The sequence below is a fragment of the Xyrauchen texanus genome, chromosome 17 (assembly GCF_025860055.1).
Source record: "Xyrauchen texanus isolate HMW12.3.18 chromosome 17, RBS_HiC_50CHRs, whole genome shotgun sequence".
Lineage (NCBI taxonomy): Eukaryota > Metazoa > Chordata > Actinopteri > Cypriniformes > Catostomidae > Xyrauchen > Xyrauchen texanus.
This window is the reverse complement of record NC_068292.1, coordinates 17099777-17115143: the sequence shown is the minus strand read 5'-3', so window position 1 is coordinate 17115143 and position 15367 is coordinate 17099777. Positions and strand designations below refer to the sequence as shown.

The window sequence follows — 15367 nt, the reverse complement described above, 5'->3', positions numbered from 1 at the left end:
GGGTAATATTCCAGCACTGATGTTCTATTCTTTCTTTCCAGGGGGAGCTGGAGAGACAGTTACTGCAGGCTAACCCCATTCTAGAGGCCTTTGGCAATGCAAAGACAGTCAAAAACGACAACTCTTCCAGATTTGTAAGCTCTACAACATTTGTCATCATAAAGACTCACTTGTAATCTCTTAGCACGGCTTGACATAATTTTTGTTTTGTATGTTTTTATTTTATTAGGGCAAATTCATCAGGATCAATTTTGATGTTGCTGGATATATTGTTGGTGCAAACATTGAGACCTGTATCCTTTAACAATGGTGAATCATGCATTTGCAGAGTTTTGAGCTTAGTAAGATTACACATAAGTCACCACAGATTAGAAAAATTCCCCATGCAATAGATCATTAAACAAGTGTAACACAGTTAAAGGATGGGCAAGGAGGAGGCGAGAACCGGCTTGTCAACATAAATAATATTTAATGAAAACTTAAACCAAAAGCACAAACATAAACACACACATGACGGACATGCCCGTAATTCTCTCTCTCTCGAACCATCGTCACCGGCCGCCTTTATCCCTCGCGCGCCTCATCAGGCCGATTGGGCATCCCTCCTCCTTCCCGGGTTTCAGCACCAATGTAACGCAGTTAAAGGATGGGCAAGGAGGAGGCGAGAACCAGCTTGTCAACATAAATAATATTTTATGAAAACTTAAACCAAAAGCACAAACATAAACACACATGACGGACATGCCCGTAATTCTCTGTCTCTCGAACCATCGTCACCGGCCGCCTTTATCCGCGCGATATTCCGACCCGGCCCCGCCCCCCTCCGCTCCACAACAAGGAATATGTATAAGGAGGAGGTGCATCCCATCTGGGTGTGTTGGTGCATTTTTCTTTAACCTGAGTGTGAATCAGATCTGCTCGAAAAGTCTCGAGCCATTCGCCAGGCAAAAGATGAGAGGACCTTCCATATCTTCTACCAGCTCCTTTCTGGTGCTACGGAGACCATGAGAAGTCAGTAGACTCATACAAACACACACATATACACAGAAAACACACACCTAATAAATTCTCACCTACATATTAAACCTTAAATACTGTAAGTGTTGACCTCCTCTGTCACACATATTGAAATTCCCATAGACACAGAAATCGTTCTCTATTAAGTTGAATTTTATTCTCTTAATTTATTTATGCTAACTTAATTATGCCCTTTCTGTAGAGGAGCTTCTGCTTAGCAGTGCGGATCAGTACCGTTTCCTTTGTGGGGGATCACTTCCTGTCCCGGGTCAGAGTGACTCAGAAAACTTCACTCAGACAATGGACTCTGTGACCATCATGGGCTTCACCCAGGATGAATCCACCTGTAAGAGAAAGGGGGGTTTAAACAATATGTTGACTCTTTTACTGTCCTTTCCATCCTTTGGTCCTTCCTGATTGCTCTCTCTCTCTCTCTCTCTCGCTCTCTCTCTCTCTCACTCTCTCTCTCTTCAGCTATGTTAAAAGTGATTTCTGCAGTGCTGCAGTTTGGGAACATCACGTTTCACAAAGAGAAGAACACAGATCAGGCCTCTATGCCCGACGACACGGCTGCACAGAAACTCTGCCACCTGCTGGGCATCAGTGTGCTGGAGTTCAGCCGAGCCATTCTTACTCCCCGTATTAAAGTGGGCCGCGAGTATGTCCAGAAGGCCCAGACCAAGCAGCAGGTGTGTGTGTGTGTGTGTGTGTGTGTGTGTGTGTGTGTTTGTGTGTCTAATTGGTCCAAATTCTCAGTCCTCATAGCTGTATATTATATTAAATATGATCTGGTTGACTGTGATTTTGTCACTTTATGCAACATTTTACTCTTAAAATGTTTTCTCGCACTCATTCCCACGGCTCGGCATCGCTTATGTGTAGATTGCATCACTGTATTACTATAGTAATATTGTAGTAACCATGTTTTTTTTTAGCAGACACCATAGTTTTAATGCAAAACCATGGTGTTACTACACTATTATTGTGGTTATATAGTAATCAGGGTTAATTTTTTGGGTTACTGTAAATTTACAACAAAATACCATGGTGCTAAGGGAAGGTTAAGGCTAGGTTTAGGGGTAGTGGTTAATATAGTGTGTCTGTGGGACTGGAAATAAACACAATAAACACACTGCAATGATGCCCATACTGTATGTTAATATTTAAATATAGGTGCAAATAGTAACTGACACTATTTGCACCAGGGAGCAATTAGAATCTACTATTATTTGCACCAAGTTTGGTGTCTTCTCTGATGAGAACATCTCTGATGCTGTGATTATGACGTGAAAATGAAACGCTTATCATTGAAGTGTGTTTTTTTTGGTCGGCGTGCACAGGCGGATTTTGCAGTGGAGGCTTTGGCAAAGGCCACTTATGAGCGTTTATTCCGCTGGTTGGTGCACCGGATCAACAGAGCCCTGGACCGCAGACAGCGACAGGGGGCCTCATTTATTGGGATCCTGGACATCGCAGGATTTGAGATCTTCCAGGTGGGCGAGGCGACTTTCTAGTCTTAATGACTGTTCATTATTCAGATTATAAATATAAATAACTCTTTCTCTCTCTTTCTGTTGTAGCTGAACTCATTTGAGCAGTTGTGTATTAATTACACTAATGAGAAGCTGCAGCAATTGTTCAATCACACCATGTTTGTTCTGGAGCAAGAGGAGTACCAGCGTGAGGGCATCGAGTGGAACTTTATCGACTTCGGTCTGGATCTTCAGCCCTGTATCGACCTCATTGAGAGACCGGTTAGTGAGTGTGTGTGTAGCTGTAGACCTTCATTCTAATCATGTAGGTTCAGATTGCAGTTTGGTTCAATATGTGGATGGGTTCTGTAGTATTTACATTGTGTTTTTGATTGGTTGGTTCCACAGGCCCATCCTCCTGGCGTGTTGGCATTATTGGACGAGGAGTGTTGGTTTCCGAGGGCAACAGATCGCTCATTTGTGGACAAGCTGTCAGCTGAGCAGGGGTCACACCCGAAGTTTATGCGGCCACGCCAGCTTAAAGCAGAGGCTGACTTCTCCATCATGCACTATGCTGGCAAGGTCAGAGAGACACTCATCTGTTTTACCTTTTTTTATCTACATTGCTCCTCATTCTCTGTTAAGGACAACAAAATATCATCATCCGTATTCTTTTTTTAAGGAACAGTTCATCAGAGATTGAAAATGTTCCCATTATTTACCCTTCATCATGTTGTTTCTTATACAAAGCTAAAAAGGAAGAATTGTGAGAATTCAGGGTCTTTGATTTTCATACATGTTGATATTCACTCACTTTAAAGCTTAAAAAAGTCAAAATAAGAACTCAAATGTACTATAAAACTAGTCCATGCAACTTATGCACTATATTCTATGTCTTCTGAAGGCACACGATAGATTTTGGTAAGAAATAACTCCAAATAATATTTTTTTTTAACTTAAGAATTATGTCTTCCTCCATAGATCTTTTTTGCACGTCTATAATTTGCATACTCTGGCTTTGTCTAACATTTAAATTTGCTCAGTTTGCAAAGAAGCCGGTTACAATGAGGCACGCTGCAAGTTTTCTCTAAAACCATCCACCTCCCAAGCACCACCTGTCTAGATCTGCAATATGGGGATTGTATATACTGTATGCTTATACATGCTCAATGCTGCATGTCTTGTGTTTTCTCTAATAGTGCAGCAGTAGCAGCAACAGCATGTTCACATGCCAACACAGAATGTCTATGTTCTAGCAGTAGCAAGTCTCCATAATTGCTGTGCAGTTGCAGCAGTTTTGCAGATCTAGTCTGCCAAGATCATAACTGTCATTACATCTTTCCGAGATTTGTCATAACTAAAATAACATTATATCAATGAAAATAATTTTAATGGGTTACATTAAATAAACATAGATCTTTGAGGTATCAATTGCAGGGTACCACCTTTTTCAGTGCACTAAACATAAATTTTTAAACTTTCTCATCAGGTTGATTATAAGGCAGATGAGTGGCTGGTGAAGAATATGGATCCATTAAATGATAATATTGCATCTCTTCTGCATCAGTCATCTGATCCCTTCATCTCTGAGCTCTGGAGAGAGGGTAAGAAGCAGTGATATTGTGTGTGTGGTTATTCAGGTTTTTGTTCTGGGAGGTGTTTAATTCACGCTATGTAATTATTTATCTAAAGATTAAGAAGTGGGGAGAATTGTTTTTTTTATTAAATGTTTTGGTTTTAAATAGCTTTAATCAAGCACATCAATCAAGCTATAATATTCACATTTTTTGTACTAAATCATCATTTAATTTTAATAGTTGTTTGTAATTGTATTACTAATGTTCAGCACTACTATGGACTAATCATTTGCTTTATGATCTCTCTATTTCTTTATCTCTCTATCTATCTATCTATCTATCTATCTATCTATCTATCTATCTATCTATCTGTCTGTCTGTCTGTCTGTCTGTCTGTCTGTCTGTCTGTCTCTCTCTCTCTCTCTCTCTCTCTCTCTCTCTCTCTCTCTCTCGCGACCTCTTTTGGTTCCCTACCTGGGATCTCTCCTCTCATCTTCTCTTCATCCTCTCCTCTCAGATATTCAAACGCTTCCTCGTGTGTACTTCTTTGATTCCTATGCCACGCTGCAAACCAATGGCACTGACAGCAGTAGGTTTTTCTTCCCTAACATCACGCACGAGTTACATACACTCCTTTCCTTTTAACCTCTCTATCCATCTCTCTGTCATTCTCTCCAACTCACCCCAACTGTTAAAGAGTAACAAAAGTGTGTCCATTAGAAAACTCACAACTGCCCCGCATTCCTTTCTTACAGTTATTTCTCTCTTTCATTGTATTTGGTGTGATGTGTGGGTTATAGTTTTGTGCAGTAGTTTATGTAGTTTGCCTTGTGTAGATCTGTATAGAGCTCATATTAGCTTTTTTTATTGTGGATGAAGTGATTGCTTGTTTGTGGTTTATACTTTTGAAAGTGTCTTTCTTAGTGTGCTTTGATTTGTACTAATGTTATCAGCACATACTGTATGTTAAATTTGTTTCTGTTTGGATAGTATTTAAGGAAAAATACCAATTTACTCTAAGACTGAGTCATAGCATTTGGATTCAACAGCTGGGAATTGATATTGACTTCTACCCAAACAGAAAAGAATCCTGTAGATTCTCTCATTTTTATGGTTTTAACAGCACTTAGATTAGATGTAATATACACGTAATACAGATGTTATGACTGTGTAATAACATCATTATTGTGAATAATCGTGTGTGTGTGTCAGTGGAGAGGATTGTGGGTCTGGATCAGGTGTCGTCTGGTGAGGGTAGTGGCACAGTGAGTTTTGGGGCAGCTGGATTGAAGACAAAGAAGGGCATGTTCCGCACGGTGGGGCAACTCTACAAAGAGTCCCTCACTAAACTAATGGCCACCCTCCGCAACACCAACCCCAACTTCCTGCGCTGCATCATCCCCAACCATGAGAAACGAGTAAGGAAGAAGTAAATTATAAATATTTTAAATGAAACATTGAGGGGTTTTTGCTGTTCTTTTCATTTCTGTTTGTCTGTCTCAGGCTGGGAAGTTGAGTCCTCATTTAGTTCTGGATCAACTGAGGTGTAATGGAGTTCTAGAGGGGATCAGGATCTGCAGACAGGGCTTCCCGAACCGCATCCAATTCCAGGAGTTCAGACAGAGGTCTGTGTGTGTGTGTGTGTGCATGTGCGTGCGTGCGTGTGTGACAATATATGTGTGAAAATTGTGTTTGGCACAATACATTGTTTTCAGTAGTGCTTACAGTAGTACATTTACACTTTACATGTAGCTATAAATTACATGCAATAAGTGTGAATACTTTCACTTTTTGAAAAAAAAAGCTGAAGATACACTTCTTCCTGGAGCACTTGACTAACTAATAAGCCTTTTTGGAAAAACGATAAACACTTTTTTCTGTACTTCATTCAACGACATATAATGATGTCTGAGATGATTCAAAATAAAAATAAAAAGTGGTATAACTATCAAATAAATAGTACTAAAATATTTCCATTGTACCTTGAATAAATGTGATAGTACATAACTTTTACATCACCTGGCGATCTTTTACTTTAAGCCCCAAAGGAAATATAAAAATTACTTGTAATTTGGAAACTGAAAATGTTTTTATCATAGAAAAAGTGTATTTAAATTGTAAATTATTTGCTTTTTTTGTGCAGTTTTGAAATTTTTAGCTAAATTGTAACATATTGAGTGTCATGTCTTTGACCCACTTACACTTTTAATCTAGTGTTGTACTGCTCATGTATTTGTAGAAATTTGTGTTGTGTTCTCCCTTGGATTAATTGCCTCTGCTTACATTATTCTCATTTGTAAGTTGTTTTGGATTAAAGTTTTTGCTAAATTTATAAATCTCAATGTTCCCTTTTTCGATCCATCTCAGGTATGAGATATTGACTCCAAATGCTATTCCTCGAACCTTTATGGATGGGAAACAGGCATGTGAGCTCATGGTAAGTGATGTCACTCAAACTCATTAACCAGGTCAGTGTTTGATGATCTATTTTCAGATATCTGATCTGTGGAATGGTTTCTGCTCTTCTTTGAGATCAGTCTTCTAGAATAATAAAATCAGTGCCATGTATCTGAGCCTGTAATGGTGTTTGTAGAATATGTGTTGTTACTGTATGGTAAATGTGATTGTGAGTATATGTTTCATTGCTGTTCTCAGATCAGTGCTTTAGAGCTGGACAAGAATCTTTTCCGGGTGGGACAGAGTAAAGTGTTCTTTCGGGCTGGAGTTCTGGCTCACTTGGAAGAAGAACGAGACCTGAAGATTACTGACACCATCATCCGATTCCAGAGTGCCGCACGTGGATACCTCGCCAGGAGGTACACATCTGCATGTGTATAGTGTGGTAGGCTAGTGGCTATGTATATGTTTGTGTGTATTAACTGGTTTGTGTTCTTTCAGGGCCTTCCATAAGAAACAGCAGCAGCTCAGTGCTCTACGTGTGATGCAGAGGAACTGTGCAGCGTACCTGAAGCTCAGAAACTGGCAGTGGTGGAGACTCTTCACCAAGGTAACACACAAGATAAACACACTCATGAGACATGACAACACTTTTTAATTTGTTATCTACTGGCAAATAAAGTTGTATTATATATATTTTCGCTTGGCGTAGAGGTCGTAGCTGTGTTTATCATGCATAAAGCATGGCTATTTACCAATCAGCATTCAGGACCGGAACTATCAATTTGTGGTGGCCAAACGTTTGGAATAATGTACAGATTTTGCTGTTTTGGAAGGAAATTGGTAATTTAATCTACAAAAGTGGCATTCAACTGATCACAAAGTATAATCAGGACATACTGATGTAAAAAAAAACAGCACCATCGATATTTGAATAAAAGTCATTTTTGCTCAAATCTAGTCAGGCCCCATTTCCATCAGCCTTCACTCCAACAACTTATCCTTGAGTAATCATGCTAAATTACTAATTTGGTACTAGAACATCACATGTCATTATTTCAAACACAGCTGAAAGTTATTTGGTTCATTAAATGAAGCTTAACATTGTCTTTGTGTTTGTTTTTGAGTTGCCACAGTATGCAATAGACTGGCATGTCTTAAGGTCAATATTAGGTCAAAAATGGCAAAAACATTTTTTTTGCCATTTTGTCAATGCTTGAAATTGCCAAAAGACTTAACTGAATTTCATACAAAGTGTACACTACAGGACATCTGGCTCTAACAAGGACAGAAAGAGATATGGAAGACCAGATGAACAACTAAACAAGAGGAGAAGTACATCAGAGTCCTCAGCTGATAGCTTCATTGAATTCTACCCACTCAACTGTTGTTTCATGTACAACAAAAATAAAAGTCTCAGGGGTGCAGGTCTTATAGGAATAATTGCAAAGAAAAAGCCACTTTTGAAACAGAAAACCTAAAAGAAAAGGATCGAGTGGGCAAAGAAACACAGACATTGGACAACAGATAATTGGAAAAGAGTGTTATGGATCTTAACCCCATTGAGCTTTTGTGGGATCAGCTAGACTGTAGGGTGTGTGAGAAGTGCCCAACAAGACAGACACATCTATGGCAAGTGCTACGAGAAGTGTGGGGTGAAATATCACCTGAGTATCTGGACAAACTGACAGCTAGAATGTAAAGGATCTGCAAAGCTGTCATTGCTGCACGTGGAGGATTTTTTGATCAGAACTCTTTGAAGTAGTTCCCAATTTTTTTTAAATTGTAATAGTAATTTTTCACGTTGTTAATGTCCTGACTATTCATTGAGATCAGTTGAATGCCTCTTTGGTGAATAAAAATGTATTTCCATAAGATCAAAATCTGTACATTATTCCAAACATTTGGCCGCAAGTATATACTGTATATGTATATATATATATACACACACAGAATACATGCATACTTATGTAATAATATTATATTACCCAACACCTGGCAGGTACCTACATTTAGTGCAAAGTAGAAGTATGTGAAATGGAATATAGTCACGTTTATTGTGTTCATTTGCCTTTTGAACTTTTACCACTCCTCCAGGTGAAGCCATTGCTACAGGTGACCCGTCAGGATGAGGAGATTCAAGCTCGTGAAGCTCAGCTACAGAAAGCCAAAGACCAGCTGAGCAAAATGGAGCTTGACTTGACTGAACTGGACAAAAAATCCCAACAGGTACAATTATTGATCTCTCTCCAAAATGTGTGTACTTACTTTTTATTTCCTTGTTTCCTTCAACTTTTGTTGCACATGATGGTATTTTAGTATCTGCATGTTGAAACTAATGCTGTAATTTAGAAAGTAATTTAATTATGAAAAATTCTTAAAAAATTATGTTACTCCATTAATATTCAGTATACACTCACTGGCCACTTTATTAGGTACATCTGTACACCTACATATTCATTATCTAATCAGCCAATTGTGTGACAGCATTGAAATGTATAAAATCATGCAGATATGGGTCAGGAGTTTCAGTAAATGTTCACATCATACATCAGAATGGGGAAAAAATGTGATCACAGTGATTTTGACCGTGGCATGATTGTTGGTGCCAGACGGGCTGGTTTGAGTATTTCTGTAACTGCTGATCTCCTGGGATTTTCACACACAACAGTCTCTAGAGTTTACAGAGAATGGTATGAAAAACAAAAAGCATCCATTGAGTGGCAGTTCTGCGGACAGAAACGTATTGTTGATGAGAGAGGATAATAGACAGACTGGTTCAAGCTCACAGAATGGCTACGGTAATTTAGATAACCCCTCTGTACAATTGTAGTGAGCAGAATAACATCTCAGAATGCACAACATGTCGAACCTTGAAGCGGATTGGCTACAACAGGAGAAAACCATGTTTGGTTTCACTTTTGTCAGCCAAGAACAGAAAACTGAGGTTGCAGTGGGTCTACCATTTGTAATGTGTGGTTATTTTGGTTACTGTCACCTTCCTGTCAGCTTGGACCAGTCTGGCCATTTTCCTCTGACCTTTGTCATTAACAATCCATTTTTGCCCACAGAACTGCCGCTCATTGGATGTTCTTTTTTTTTTGCAACATTCTCTGTAAACTCTAGAGACTGTTGTGTGTTAAAATCCCAGGAGATCAGCATTTACAGAAATACTCAAATCAACCCATCTGGAATCAACAATCATGCCACGTTCTAAATCACTGAGATAACATTTTTCCCCATTCTGGTGGTTGATATGACAATTAACTGAAGCTCCTGACCCGTATCTGCCATATCTGCCATCCCCTATATGATTTCATATATAATGTATATCTTTTCCCCCTATATCGATAAAGCCATATAATAGACCTTATTTACTGTAGCACCATCTTTGATTTTTAATGGGAAAATAAATGACAGAACTGAATCCAGTGGTATCGAGATGTTTTTAAAAGTTTAACTACTTTTAAATTGACACTGCATCTTAAAAGCGAGAACTCATTGCACAAGACATTAAAAAAATTGCATGATGCAATGCAACGACCAAAGACATCGCTCTGCGGGTGTATACACGTATACACCAACAATTAAAAAGTAATCCAAGAACAGAATCTGTGTGAACAGCCTTAGATAGATTGACAAACTCATTTGCATAATGGATTGCTCTGAAATGTAGGCCAATGATATGCTTCTGTTCAATGATATAGAAATAAACAATATATTTACTTCTAAAGCCTATTTTTCTTTAATGTATTTTCAGTGATATTTACTCAACTGCCACAACAATATAATGGTTTTAAATTATCTTCATTGTCTCTTACAAAAGGAAGGCAATGAATATGTAACTATTAGCAATTAATTTGATTAATGAATAAGATTGTTATGTACATAAATGACAGCCTTAAGGAAAATCAAGGCAAGAAACTGTTTGACTTGCGTATTCTTCTTCATACATGTCAGCTGATGGAGGAGAAGGCGGTGCTGACCGACCAACTGCAGGCGGAAGCGGAGTTATTCGCAGAAGCAGAGGAAATGAGAGTGCGGCTGGCCAATCGTAAACAGGAGCTTGAAGATGTGTTGGGAGAGCTTGAGAGCCGATTGGAGGAGGAAGAAGAGAGGGCTGTCCAGCTGACTAATGAGAAGAAGAAGATGCAGCAACATATGCAGGTGAGGAGGATGGTGTCACACACAGTCAGTCATTGTGGAGTGTCTCATGTCCAGGATGAATGCCTTCTGTCAACATCTCTGTGTTTCCTTCTCTCAGGATCTGGAAGAGCAGCTCGAGGAGGAGGAGGGGACACGCCAGCGCCTCCAGCTGGAGAAAGTCACTCTGGAAAGTAAAGTGAAGAGTCTGGAGGCTGAGAACTTGACTCTGGGAGAGCAGAGAGACAGATTAAGCAAGGTATTTAGAGAGAAAAGAGGGTTGATTACCATAAACCATTAGAGTAAATTCAGATAACCAGATTACAATACTACAGCAGTTCATGAATCTCTTTCTCTGTCACTTTCACAGGAGAAGAAGCAACTGGATGAGAGACTGAATGAAGTGACAGATCAACTCACAGAGGAAGAGGAGAAAGTGAAGAGTCTCAACAAGCTGAAAAACAAACAGGAAGCTGTTATTGCTGATTTAGAAGGTATGATGTTATCCTAGGAATTTGAGGAATAGTTCACCCAAAAATGTGTGGAAGCACAAAAGGTGATTTATTTATATTTTTAAGAATATGGCCACTCTTTTTCATATCATGAAAGTTAATTAGTACTGGATCTACCAAGCTCTGAAATTACAAAAAAGCACCATAAAAATATTGTAAATGTAGTCCTTTTGTGACTTGTGCATCATATTCCATCTTCCAAAGCCATACAATAGCTTTGAGTGAGGACCAGACCAAAACTGAAGTCATTCTTAGCTAAAAATCTTTTCCTTCTCTGTAGATCTCAAATAAAATATTGCGACAGTATGGTGTTTGTCTTCAATGGCATTGAGTGAATACAGCAGCAAGTCCAAATAGTGCATTTCAGATCATCAGTGTAGGGGAAGATTCAGTGAAGAATCAGTGAATTACAACTTTTAATTTTGGTCAGTTCCTCTCATAAAGATATGAAATGGCATTAGATTGTGTATGTGTCATATGGACTTCCTTAACCCTCCTATTGTCTTAAAAAACTGCACCCTCATCCTTCAGGTCATTTTTGACCTGTATTAAAAAACATTCAAAATGCATAAATCCTTAATTAGTGTACTAATTGCACTAAAGACTGCCCTTGATGAAAATCTGTTTTATTGTAGTCCTAAAGTATATAATAATATATACTTTAATTATTATTTTTTTCTGATGGTCTTGACAAAGTCACAATGTTTGGTTCCAGTTCCAACTATGCGGTATTTATAACATATTCTTTAACTATCCCGGGTCAAAAATGACCCTAAGACAATCGAAGGGTTAATAATACTTACTGTATATGGTGCAGTTTGGAGCTTAACAGATCCAGTCCCTATCCCAATACAGGTTTGGAATGATTCTGTTTCTCTCTGACACATTTATGAGAAAAGCTCAAACAGGTAATAATGTCATACATTGCTTTATCTTCCATTAGAGCGTCTGAAGAGGGAAGAGCAGGGTCGTCTGGAGCAGGAGAAGTGGAAGAGACGGATGGAGGGAGAAGCAGTGGATGCACAAGAGCAGCTGTCTGACCTCAGCTTACTTGTCACAGAGCTGAGAGGAAGCCTGAGCCAGAGAGAGAAAGAGATCACCACACTACAGACACGGTACAAATAAACCAACACAAGTCTATGCTGGAGTCAATATGGGCCAGTCACTTTACTTTGAGACAATACATTCAAAATTGCTCTTCCATTGTTTCTCTCTCAGCCTGGAGGAAGAGGGTGCCCGGCGTACAGAAGCTCAGAGGGCTCTGAGAGAGGCCATGTCTCAGGTGTCTGAGCTCAAGGAGGAGGTGGAGAATGAACGAGGGATGAGGGAAAGAGCTGAGAAGCAGAAGAGAGACCTGGGAGAAGAGTTAGAAGCCCTGAGGACTGAACTAGAAGATACACTGGACACCACAGCTGCTCAGCAAGAACTCAGGTGTGTACGTGTGCATGTGTGTGTGTGTGTGTGTGTGTGTATAATGTTTAGATAAGCATCTTACTTCACTCATGGCCTAAATAGGCATTTGATTCTGGTAAATGGCAATACTTTTAGTTCTGGTAAATCTTAAAAAATGTGACTTAATGTGATTAAAACTTATGATAGGGCAAAGGAGATTACTGTTTAAGAAAATTAGTGTTTTATCTATAAATGTATCTATTTATTTATTTATTAGGACCAACAGCTAAATATTTCTACAGAAACTATGCAACTTTATATCTGGAAAATGAGAGGAAAGTGGGGCTGGGCATCTGCTCTAATGTTCTTATTCAATTATGATCCATAAGGACTCAATACAGCATAAGTTGATTCTGATTCCAGATTCATTCTGATTCTGATTTTAATTTGATTTTGATTCAGTTAGGAATAGTTCAGATACAATGACAATTTTTAAGAGAACTAGTATGGGTAGTACGGATATTAAGTCTAAATTAATGTAAGCAGCTCCATTGTTCATTAATATATACAAAACATGCTTTTATTTGCATATAATGGCATAGTCGATATTGAATCACTCGACAGCTTTGTTTAACCAGTTTAAATGTGTGTGTGTGTGTGTGTGTGTGTGTGTGTGTGTGTGTGTGTGTGTAGGTCTCGCCGTGAGGCTGAATTAGGAGAGCTTCAGAGGTGTTTAGAGGAGGAGACACGTCGTCATGAAGCCCAGCTCTCAGAATTGCGCATCAAACACACCACTGCTATTGACTCCCTACAAGAGCAGCTGGACAACACCAAGAGAGTGAGTCTGTTTGTGTTTGTGTTGAATACATGTGCATATGCAAGTTATTGTTATACTGCAGGTTACATGGGTAGCATTTTCTGCACTGATGTTTAATCTGTGTGTATGTGTGTGTGTCCACAGTCCCGCCAGTCTCTAGAGAAGGCGAAGGCTATGCTGGAGGAGGAGCGCTTGAACCTGAGCGCTGAGCTGAAGACTCTGCAGGGAGGGAAGATGGAGAGCGAGAGGGGCAGGAAGAGAGCAGAGGGACAATTACAGGAACTCAACGCACGCCTCTCACAGGCCGAGAGAGAAAGAGAAGAGAGAGAGGAACGACTCAGTAAACTACAGGTAGAAACGGGGATGGGAAAAGAGAGAGGAAATGGGCTTACTTGATGTATGGCTTTATTTAGAAGACTTTGGGGTAAATTAGATTCTGGGAAAGTGTTCTTTATAAAATAAAATTTTAATCACACAAGAAAGAGTGCTGTTGTGCCGTATATATGTAATAACAGCATGATTGCAAGAGTGACACTGCTTTTATACAAGAAACAATCAAAAATTGGCCAGTGACAGTAGTTCATGCATTTCTTCTCTGCCATCTAAATAAGCTCTAAAGAAGCCAAAAGGCATTGTGCACAACTCCGCTCCCTGCACTCTTATTCTCTGGCCGCTAGGCTCCTTACAGGGTCTAGAAAGTTTGACCACATTACTCCAGTATTAGCATCCCTACACTGGCTCCCCATAAAATGGAGGATAGATTTAAAAATTCTGATATATGTATATAAAGCTCTATCTGGTCTCGCACCTCAATATCTAGAAGTGACCTTCTTGTCCCATATTCTCCTACTAGAACACTTAGGTCAGCTGACCAACTTCTGCTGAAAGTTCCTCGTTGTCGCTACAAATTGAAGGGCGATCACGCATTTGCTATTGTAGGCCCAAACTCTGGAACAAGCTTCCGCTTCATATCAGGACAGCTCAGATGCTCTGCCTTTTTAAATCTGCTTTAAAAACACATTTTTACTCATTTGCTTTTGAATACATTTTAATTATGGATATAGATTATAGGCTCATGTATTTATTATTATTTATATAAGGGTATATTATGCATATTAATTTGTGACTGAGATGTGTATTGTAAAGCACTTTGGGTCAACTCTTGATATAAATGTGCTCTTTAAATAAAGGTTGAGTTGAGTAGTTCCTAAACAAATCAGTGTTTTTGAAAAAACCTTTTTAGTGAGAAAATTGTTCTGATTAACTTCCATTGTTTCGGTGGTGAAAGACTCTTTTTTTTTAAAGAAACAGTTGAGTCAATGATTGACTCATCATAACATAAAAGATGCTCATTTGTCATTTACTGGCAGAAATATACAATCTCCAGAAACTAATCAGTGAACGAAATCAAAATGAACAATGAATTAAAATCAGCATTATTGGAATATCCCTTGTCCAGTCAGATATCAGGACCAGAACTAACTGTAGTATAAAGTGAATAACTGTATATACAAAATAAATAAAAAAATATTTTGATGGCATATCATTTTATGTTTTTGGAAACAACTCATTCTGTATGTCATGTGTATAGTAACATGTTTCTGATTAATTCATACTGAAAAATGAAATGTATTATTTTATTATTATAAAAACAATGCAGTTATATGAATATACCTCCTTATATATATATGCATATATATATATATATATATATATATATATATATATACCTGACTTTAAATTCTGTATCCAGGTGGGTTCCGTTTACTATCTCAAATTAAATTACATTTGAATTAAATTCTGAATGAGGCAAATCTTTCTCTAACTTCTCTCTCTTTCTCTTTCTCTCTCTCAGTCAGAGCTTGAGTCGTTATCCAGTTCTCTCTCCTCATCTGACTCAAAATCTCTTCGCTTGAAGAAGGAGGTCAGCAGTCTGGAGAGTCAACTACATGATGTACAGGTAACTGTGTGTGTGTGTGTGTGTGTGTGTCTGTATGTGTGTGTGTATTTATCTAATAGCTTCTGCTTTATATTAATAGG

The 15367-nt window shown here is 38.7% G+C and overlaps 1 protein-coding gene across 1 annotated transcript in view; it reads left to right on the top strand.

The window, feature by feature from the left end:
* The window catches only part of LOC127657802 (myosin-10-like), a 56712-nt gene that overhangs the window by 24643 nt on the left and 16702 nt on the right, over positions 1 to 15367 (top strand). The window contains exons 8-31 of the mRNA XM_052146716.1: positions 42 to 134; positions 230 to 293; positions 913 to 1011; positions 1220 to 1363; positions 1492 to 1706; positions 2358 to 2510; positions 2598 to 2771; positions 2898 to 3071; positions 3979 to 4093; positions 4584 to 4655; positions 5279 to 5484; positions 5570 to 5691; positions 6434 to 6503; positions 6722 to 6882; positions 6965 to 7073; positions 8561 to 8692; positions 10424 to 10630; positions 10728 to 10865; positions 10977 to 11100; positions 12062 to 12233; positions 12337 to 12549; positions 13204 to 13348; positions 13472 to 13678; positions 15183 to 15287. Coding sequence (XP_052002676.1) covers positions 42 to 134; positions 230 to 293; positions 913 to 1011; positions 1220 to 1363; positions 1492 to 1706; positions 2358 to 2510; positions 2598 to 2771; positions 2898 to 3071; positions 3979 to 4093; positions 4584 to 4655; positions 5279 to 5484; positions 5570 to 5691; positions 6434 to 6503; positions 6722 to 6882; positions 6965 to 7073; positions 8561 to 8692; positions 10424 to 10630; positions 10728 to 10865; positions 10977 to 11100; positions 12062 to 12233; positions 12337 to 12549; positions 13204 to 13348; positions 13472 to 13678; positions 15183 to 15287 — 3414 coding nt within the window. The remainder of the gene's footprint in view (positions 1 to 41; positions 135 to 229; positions 294 to 912; positions 1012 to 1219; positions 1364 to 1491; positions 1707 to 2357; positions 2511 to 2597; positions 2772 to 2897; positions 3072 to 3978; positions 4094 to 4583; positions 4656 to 5278; positions 5485 to 5569; positions 5692 to 6433; positions 6504 to 6721; positions 6883 to 6964; positions 7074 to 8560; positions 8693 to 10423; positions 10631 to 10727; positions 10866 to 10976; positions 11101 to 12061; positions 12234 to 12336; positions 12550 to 13203; positions 13349 to 13471; positions 13679 to 15182; positions 15288 to 15367) is intronic.